The 9,401-nt window shown below is 49.4% G+C and overlaps 1 protein-coding gene across 2 annotated transcripts; it reads right to left on the bottom strand.

Moving 5' to 3' along the window:
- Window positions 1-1,283: 1,283 nt before the first annotated feature.
- Window positions 1,284-3,976, bottom strand: LOC123186694 (disease resistance protein Pik-2-like). 2 transcript variants are annotated; one of them, XM_044598411.1, is made up of 2 exons: window positions 3,557-3,976; window positions 1,284-3,470 (listed from the first exon to the last, which is right to left on the bottom strand). In XM_044598411.1, the coding sequence occupies exons 1-2, from the start codon at window positions 3,792-3,794 to the stop codon at window positions 2,521-2,523; spliced, it is 1,188 nt and encodes a 395-aa protein (XP_044454346.1). In that variant the 5' UTR covers window positions 3,795-3,976; the 3' UTR covers window positions 1,284-2,520. Both variants share the same exon structure in this region, with proteins under 2 accessions (XP_044454346.1, XP_044454347.1).
- Between the last annotated feature and the right edge of the window lie 5,425 nt (window positions 3,977-9,401).

Here is a 9,401-nt window from a genome sequence, read left to right as displayed (position 1 = left end):
CAAAGAGCTACGCATCTTCTTCCTTAGGAGCTCTGCGAAAGAAGATGCCTCCATCTGGAAGCCGATCTCTACACACAAGTCGCCCCCGGTCAGCTCCTGTTGCAAACCGCCCATTGTCTCCCCATCTTCCTCTGAAGAAGCCACAGCTGAGTGCTACGTTCTCCATCTCGCACCGTATATTTGGCGTTGCGCTCGGTGCTGCCATCATATCCATACCTCTTGCTACCAAGTTCAGCCTCACGTTTGATGTCTGAGTGAAACAGATTGTGCAATGATGAGGGGTGACATTGCTGTCAGTGTTTCATGCATTGGGCACAATGCAACTCTAGAGCAAGCTGTCATACATCTTATCAAGCCTGCAGATTTTCATGAATAATAAGGGAAACTATCCTAATGGTCAGTGTAAAAATAAATAAAAAACCTCATTTTGGGTGTTCTTTGTTATGAGGTCTGCAAACCTGAAACCAGATCCTCTGCTTTGGCTTGAATATTCTCCTTGCTCATGCAAAAGGAATATAAGTCTGACCATTTTTTCTATTCTTCCAGTTTCATATTTCCTTTCCTGTTACACATATGTTGGCAAGTGTTTATTTTGTACCCAGAGCATGATGCCTTGTATTTGCTGTTTTGCATAGAATTTCAGGATCTGCCTCTCTAGCCTTTACCAACGTATAGTATGGGTTTGAGGGTTGTTCTGGCAATTCGGTGGATTAGCTACTTCTCTTATGGCTACCTAATTTCTCTTAATCAGGCTGCAGATCCATATTTGAGTTGTAGAACAAATCAGGTGAGATAATCATGCGTATTAATACATCTCTGTTAATCTGAGTTACCCATGAGGAAGCTAAGCTATGAACATAGGCATTGATAAATCATCTCTTTCGTCCTGTCCTCCAAATTCATCTCTCTGCTCTATCATCCTCTTACTAGGAGCGTCATGTTGGGACGTGATGGTGATGCTGACCCATTTACCTCTCCTTGCCTGTCCTCAATCACCCTCTTCCTCCACAACCTTGCCTTGGGACGCAATGGCATGAGCCTTGGGACACAATGGCGACATGAGCCATTTAATCGGCCCCTGAGCGAGCTATGTCGACATCCGTGCCAAAATAAAATGCCGCTGGGACACATGCTCGTCTGTGATGCAATGGAGAAGCAGACAGGAAACAACATCCAGAGTGGAGGATCAGTGAAATATATCTATCTATCTCTAAAAAGAAAGTAGGGTCGCTACTAAAGCCCACACCCTTTGCACAATGGTTGTTCCCGAAACATCTCAACGGTAGTCACTTACATAACTTCTGATAGATGTCCAGAGGTAAATACAATATAATACACCCACATTCTCCAATAGTTATCAAATTTATTTCACACACACAAACACAATGGATAAGCCATTAGGCACGCTCATAGGATGCACGAAGGTGATGCGCCATCCTAAAGCAGCAGGAAAAAAAGCGAGTACAAGTAAAAATGCAATGATGCCAAACTTAGACACACACAGAAAGCAACACATGTTGGTTTCATCTCAATCAGTCAGTTGTGAACGATTATCTTGGATGTTTTCCCATTAATACTCAGTGCATTATTTATCTCTGCTACTATATCCTTAGTCATGGTACCTTCATTAGCTTTGGCGTCTGATGTAAAATGCACCTCCTTGAGTTTTGCAAGGTTTTCTACCCCATAAAGGCCCTCCAGCATGTTGTAACGTAGCTCAAGCCTTTCCAGGTCTGGCATAGCCTTATTGGAGAAGCTCAATAATGGCAAGACAAGACCAGAGACAAAGAGGCGCATAAGCTTAAGACTCTTAAAGCCATCTGCTGGAACTGTGACCTTCCCCTTGGAGTACATCTTATTTTCTGCGACAATGGCCAGTGTTTCTCGATCCTGCCCTTTTTCCCTAAAAGAAAAGGTGAGAGAAAACAATGCCTCTAGGTTGCTGAGATCCTTTAAGTTATCAGTCCGGAGAGCTGTAACAGAAAGGGTTAACTTGCTGAGAGTATGGAGGTGTTGCAAGCAATTGGGGAGCTTAGCCATCTTGCCTGATAACTCAAGGGCAATAAGAAATTTCGGAGGGGATGACAGGTCATCTAGTGATTTGATAAACTCCGATGACTCGTCATCAATTACAAGGGTCTGTAGAGAATAGCCACCGAGGTACTCAATAGAGGAGATTAAATCTTTGAAATTTGCAGTGCTCCCCTTGGTATTCAGCTTGTAGATTGCAAGCTTCCTCAGCTCAGTCAAATGATGAAGATCCACTGATGCCTCATCAATCTCAATCCCCGACAGTATGCGCAAAGCCTTCATTTTCTTTCTACTGTTCAACTCTTCTGGAAGCTTCAGTGCCTTCCGTGTTGTTTTATTGCCACCAAGTATGTTAACCAGCCATTCAAGCTGGCATATGGTGGCTGGCAACTCGACAATATCTGTCTCTCTTATGTCGAGAGTCTCAAGGTTCTTAAGCTTTTTTATCTTACTTGGAAGGCATTTAGTGTCAGTCCCCCGCAGGCTGAGTTACTTGAGCAGAACCATTCTGCAAATCTCTATGATATGGTGCTGTTTAAAACCCTTGCATCCTTCAAGATCCATGATCTGCACAATTTCAAGCTTGAACAAATGGGCATGCAACTGGTTGTTCAAACTTCCAAACATGGTTACTGATCGAACATGTGACATGTTCATCTTTTCTGTATCCTTTGCACGGTTGGAATCACAGGCTTGGAGGGACAGCCGACGGACCTTGCTGCTAGATGGCTGCATTAGCCAGTTACCACCAACTACGGTGATGAAATTCTCTTCGCTTGCCTTTGCTACAATGTGCTCGAGAACCATGTCATGAACTGTGCATTTCTTTACCTTTCCATTGCTGCTGTGCTCCACTGGCCGGATGATCTTCCTTCTTATGAGATGATTGAAATACGTCTCTGCAACTTCTTCCATACTCAGCCCATGCTTCTCGCGGACAAAGCCCTCGGCTATCCATCGCCTTGTCAAACGCTTCCGGCTGATTCTGTCACCCTTCGGAAATATGCTCAAATACATCGAGCAAGTCTTGATTTCCGCAGGCATGTCGTCATAGCAATAGCTAATGATCCTACCCACTTCCTCCTGCGTAAGTTTTTTGATATGATCTTGTCCTAACTCCGGGAATAGAGAGCTGCAAACGTCGGACCAATCCTTCAATGATTTGTCCGGGTTGCAGGCCACATGACCAGCCATGGTAACTATGGCCAATGGCAGCCCCCCACACATCTTCCAGACTTCATTGGGGACAGTGGCATCTTCACTACCTTGGCTTTCAGTTTCAGGGGTGCCTTGCTTACATGAATGGACATGTTTTTTCTTCGTTGGACGGCGTACTCTTCTCAGCAGTATTCTTGTGCGCACTTTGTGTGTCAAAATATTGAGTCGCCAATGTGGCTGGATTCGGCCCCTAGTTTCCCTGGGCACATCCTGGGCGATGACTATAATAGCAGCATGCTAAATTAATGACCCCCAACAGCCAAAAAAAGAAAAAGAAAAGAAAGATGAATATGCACAGGTTTGTTACCTTCTTCTGTGTTGGGTGGTGCAGAAAAATCTTGAGGCCATATAATAGCAACATCTTTGTTTCCTTTGGACTCAGAGAAGGCCTGCTCAAATAATTTCTTGGATTTTTCTTCAGCAAGACCAGTGACTCGACGAAGTTCTGTGTCTCTTTTGGGTGTAGCCACAGAATGGAACCGCGTCGTAACTATTATTCTGCTGGTTTTATCATCAGGAAGTTCTTTTATAATATTTTCCAGCATACTTGCAGACCATACGTCATCAATTAACAACAAGTACCTGCAGGAACAGAAGTTGAAAGTGGAGCAAAAGGCGAGACACCAGAACTAATCACAACTTCTTTTTCTTGTGCAAATCAAAACAAAATAATTTGAGACTAGTTCAAACAAATATGTGGTGCATAATTACAATTGCAAGTTTCTGGGGCAAATATAAGTGTACGCACTCTGCAGGCGTGTGTACAGTACACAAAAGGTAGAGGGAAGGACGTCAAAATAACTAGAATTTTAGCAAATCTGGAATCACTGTTTATAAAGCAAATATTCACATGATAAAGTTTAGGAATTCCAGTCGGTGAACTGTCATCATGTTGTCAATAAATAATAATATGTACTCCCTCCATCCTAATTTTTTTTGACACTATATTTTAGGACGAAGGGAGTACTTGGAACAGTTGCAATATTTTGGGACGAAGGGAGTACGTACCTTTTTTTCTCGATGAGCTGCTTGAGCTCGTTCATGAGTTGTTTCTTGGTGCCATCATGCTTTCCCTCCGAGGTGCCAGCGCTGCAGTACTTGACCATTACGCCTTTAATAGTGGCCATGGCACTCTTGGTTGAACCGCCCTCCTCCTGGCGATTGCTGGCCTTGGGCTTGATTTGATTGATGATGCTCCTGAGAATGGCTTCCACGTCGGAGCTCTGAGACACTGTGACCACCGCAGTGTGGACGAAATTCTCCTTAAATTTCCTGTACAATGCGGTGGCTATTGCGGTCTTCCCCACCCCTCCGAACCCGACAAGGTAAGTCACCCACCTTCTGAGGTCCTTCATCTGCTGCTCCACTCCCACGGGGTCCTTCATGTCGACAAGCTGAAGGCGGACATCCTGGTTGTCCGCAGCTACAAATACTGCGGCCTTGGTGGGCGGACCGGCACCCGCAGGCGGTTCGCCGGTCCAGGGGTCGTTGACAACATACCTTTGGCGCCGCTCGCCGATTTGCTGCGCCCTCATCTTGAGGGTTGATATCCTAGCGGCAATATCGCGGCGAGGCCACCACGTGAGGATCTCGAAGACGCTGTTGAGGAGGAAATAGCAGGGCATGCCGGTGGGCAGGCCGTGGAGGCGGTTGCCGGAGTCGTCGATGCAGTCTTCAATGTCGTAGGTGAGGTCGCGGATCTGCTTCATCCAGTCCTTGGTCAGGTCGTCGTGGCCACGTCTTGAGCCAACGTAGCGGAGGAAGGACTGCATGGTGGCGAGCTCGTCGTTGATGTACTGGAGGTCCCCGTCGACGCCCCTAATCAGGGTGTACTCCTCGGAGAGAAGGCCGCCTAGTTTGCTCAGGAGGGACCGCATATTCTCCTCCGAAGTGCCCACCACAAGCTCCATCGCTGCGCTGCCTTCTTGCTCTTCCCTTCCTCGTTAAGGAGAAGGAGACGGCCGCTGCTGCTTATGGATCTCGCTCCGCGGTGTAAGAGCAATTCTAGAGAAGGAGGGGCACACGGTGGAATTTGAGTCGCCTATCCATTTCAAAAGATATGATACCATATCAGACTCCAAGTGGAACTATTTATATATACATGGACATGGGCGTCCCACCTTTACCCCACTTTGTCCCTGTCAAGTGTTTTTTTTTTCAATTTCATTTTCTTTCCTGACAGGGACCCGACGCTTCAGGAAAATCATTTGTTGCCGTGTATCTTCCTCTGAACCGAGTGTCAAAATACGGGTATTCGGCTTTCCTCCTCCTAAGCCAAGTATCAAATGGAGGATGCATGCATGGCAACAAAAGAGTTCTCGGTTTGCAAAGCTATAAACCGAGTTGCTTAAGGAAAAGCTCTCGGTTGACAAGCGTAACACTAGCCACAATAGAGAGTAACATATACTAATAACATACACATATCCCTAGATTATATTACTACCTTCATAGTGGGTAGTAACATAAGTGTGATAACATGCAAACCTTCATTTATTAGGTTATAGACTCATATTGCTTTGGGACATGTGATGTTACAGTAACTAGCTAAGTTACTGTAACTATCTTTCTCCTTATTAACTCATTGCCATATAAACAAATTTGCTGAGTTGGACTCGATGTTACTGCTGAAGTTACTCCCACTGTGGCTAGTCTAAAAGCACTCGGCTTATGGGAGCCCGAGCAACAGCTTCTGCCACTTGGCCGCCGACAGCCCAATTAACGGCTAGCATGCATGGCGGCCGTTGGTATAAGCCGACTATGCTCACCCGACACTCGCCTTATATTTTCCATTTTCCTTTTTAAATCAAAAAACCCTTGGCTTCCCCGGTAAGCCAAGTGGCCGTGAAGGGACATTTGGCTTACGTATGGGTTATAGATCGCGCGTGCCGCGCATCGCGCGGGCCCTTTGTCTTCAAATCACGCTGCTGCTGCACTCCGCCCCGAAAGCTAATTGGCCTGGCCCACTGCGCCGGTGCTACTCTACTCTTCTCTCCCACTTCACCCGTGCCCTTCGCTAAGCCGGCGATCCGAAGCTAACATCGCCGGTCGCGACCATCCCGTCGTCGGACACCGAGGTGAGCACATTGATCTATGTATTTTTACCGAAAAAGGCTTTCGCCCCGTTTTATAAATAAAACACCACCAAGCACAAAGTTACCAAAGTCACACGAACACACACACACCACACACACGCACCCAAAGCCACCGCAGGCACGGTCCAACACAAACACCAACACACATAGACCCAAGTTCCGATGTGGGCACATCACAACAAGCCCAACACAAGCACACAACTAGACAACAAACAAAACAGCGAGGCGGTGGTGAAGTCGACGATGATCTAGTCTGGCTCGGGGGGGGGGGGGGGGGGGGAAGCGGTGGAGCCATCCGGAGAGCCATCGTGCGAAGCTGGGTGATGATGGAGGTGATGGCGTCTCTCTCCCTGGGGCGGCTAAGCGGCCGCCAAAGCTGCAAGTAACCAGACCATTTGAACAAAGCGTCAGTAGCACGACGAAGAGGGATGCGCTGAATCACAAGTTTATTCCTAACAGTTCACAGCGTCCAGGCTAGCACCCCAATGGCCAGCCACCTAATGTGGCGCACTGCGGGTGGTATTGCCTGGAGTTCGGCGAAGAGAGCGGGGAAGTTGTTGTGATCCCAGCTTCCACCCACTATCTCGCGGAAACAGCTCCATAGGAACTGCGCGGACACGCAGGTGTAGAAGATATGATTCGAATCCTCTTCCGGCCCGCAGAGCGGGCATCGTCCATCACCCGGACCATTGTTCTTCAGTACCTCGATGCCAGACGGGAGGCGGCCGCGGATCCATTGCCATAGGAAAGTCCTAATCTTCAGGGGAAGGCGAATCTCCCAGATGAGGGTGAGCGCCTCATGGCCAGGCGAGGGAGCAATGGCCTAGTACATGGACTTGGTGGAGAATTGTCCAGAAGGCTCTAGACGCCATCTGGAAGTGTCATGTTCGGTCGTAAGATTAGGCGCGTGCAATGCAATGCAGTCAAGCATCTCCTGCCAATCGGCTGTTTCAGCCGGACCAAAGGGCCTCCGGAACGTGAGCTGTCCTAAGTCAATAAGGGCTGCCGCGACCGATATCTGAGGGGCCACCGCAATGGAGAATAGGTCTGGAAAGCAGGCCGCGAGGGGAAGGTCGCCAGTCCATGTGTCGAACCAGAACAAGGTCGCGGTGCCTGATCCGACCTCAATCGAAGTCCCAATCTGGAGGACAGGAAGGAGCTGGACGACGGATTGCCAGAACTGGGACCCCCCAGACCGCTGGCAGAAGGCGAGAGGCTGGCCTCGGAGGTATTTCTGCTGAATGATGCGAAGCCACAGGCCACCATCACCGTTGGCAATCCGCCAAAGCCACCGAGTCAGGAGGGCAATGTTCATGTGCTTGGAAGACATGATCCCGAGGCCGCCCTGGTCGCGAGGCTTACAGATTTCAGACCACCTAACCATGTGGTACTTCTGCTTGTCTCCCTCACCGACCCAAAAGAAACGGCCCTGAACAGTGGCGATCTCGTGATGAAGCATCTCCGGAAGGCTGTAGAAGCTCATGATGAACAAGAGCAGGCTAGAGAGGGATGAGTTGATGAGCACCGTACGGGATGCTTTGGAGAGCCACCGACCTTGCCAAGGCTCGATACGGTGCTGGAGCTTCCCCACCGTGGGGCGCAGTTCACCGTGAGCCTAGAGTCACTAATGGGTATCCCCAGATAAGTCGTGGGGAAGCTCCCAAGCTGGCAGTTAAGCCGATCCGCTATACTCTGGCGTTCATCTTGGGAGTATCCCAAGACCATCACCTCGCTCTTTTCTAAGTTGACCTTGAGGCCAAACATCTGTTGGAAGCACACCAGGAGGAACTTGAGGTTTGAGATATCACTCTCCGAGCCCTCCACCATGATGATGGTGTCATCCGCATACTAGAGAAGGGAGATCCCGTGCTCCCCAACAAGATGCGGGACTATCCCCTTAATGTGGCCTGCCGCCTTGGCCTTATTCAAGATGGTGGCCAAGGCGTCGACCACCATGTTGAACAGGAAAGGGGAGAAAGGGTCGCCTTGGCGCACCCCACAGAGGGTGGGGAAGAAGGAGCCGATCTCCCCATTAATGTTCACCGCGGTCCGGCCTGAGGAAACCATCTGCATCACCCTAGTCACCCACCGATCATCGAAGCCCTTCGAAGAAGACATTCCCGAAGGAAAGACCAACTAACCGTGTCATACGCCTCGTGGAAGTCTAGTTTCAGGAAGACATCCTTGAGGTGTTTGGAGTGAACCTCATGGAGTGCTTCATGAAACACCCGGACTCCTTCAAGGATATAACGGCCTTGGATGAAGGCTGACTGATCCGGGTGAGTGATCCGGTCGGCAATAGGGGCCATCCTAATGGCGTACCCCTTTGCGAGGATGCGGAAGATGACGTTAATCACCGTAATCGGGCGGAATTGGCAGATCTTCGAGGCCCTCGCTACTTTGGGGATGAGGGTGATTAGACCATAGTTGAGCCGGGCGAGATCGATGGACCCGACGAAGAACTCATCAAAGAGTGCCATCACCTCCGGTTTGATCACATCCCAGAAGGTCTGGAAGAACTTCACAGGTAGCCCATCGGAGCCCGGCGCCGAGGATGGGTTCATGCTCTTAATAGCCGCCTAGACTTCTGCCTCGGAAAACGGAGCCGTGAGGGCCTTGATGTCCGCAGGCAAAACGCAACTGTGGGCAGGCCAAATATCTTGCGCCAGGGCAAGACCTCCCCGAGGGGAAGCAGAGAATAGGTCTCTGTAAAAGCCGTCTACATGAGCCCGGATGTCCCCGGGACTCTGTAGGAGGTGCTCCCCTTCCCACAGAAGGGGGATGGAGTTCCGGCGGCGGCGGCCGTTCGCAATGGCCTGGAAGTAGGCGGTATTGGCGTCCCCTTTAAGGACCCAATTCTGAGTACCTCTCAGCCGCCAGTATGCCTCCTCTTCTGAGTAGATGACCGTGAGCTGGTCTTCCAAATCATATCTAAGCATCCACTCGTCAGCCGAGAGGCCAGCGGCGTCAGGCCGAACGTCGAGTGCCTGGATGTCATGAAGGAGAGCTTTTTTACGCTCTCGGATGTTGCGGCCTACGTTTGCGCCCCAACCCTTCATG

This window comes from Triticum aestivum, chromosome 2A, assembly GCF_018294505.1.
Source record: "Triticum aestivum cultivar Chinese Spring chromosome 2A, IWGSC CS RefSeq v2.1, whole genome shotgun sequence".
NCBI classification, from domain to species: Eukaryota; Viridiplantae; Streptophyta; class Magnoliopsida; order Poales; family Poaceae; genus Triticum; species Triticum aestivum.
The sequence above is the reverse complement of the archived record's forward strand: the minus strand, read 5'-3'. Positions and strand labels throughout refer to the sequence as shown.

Coding starts and splice junctions, on each gene's coding strand:
- LOC123186694 (XM_044598411.1), bottom strand. CDS start 3,794: ATGCTGGAAAATATTATAAAAGAACTTCCTGATGATAAAACCAGCAGA. Junction 3,471..3,556: donor ACCACCCAACACAGAAGAAG/GTAACAAACCTG, acceptor CTGCTATTATAG/TCATCGCCCAGGATGTGCCC.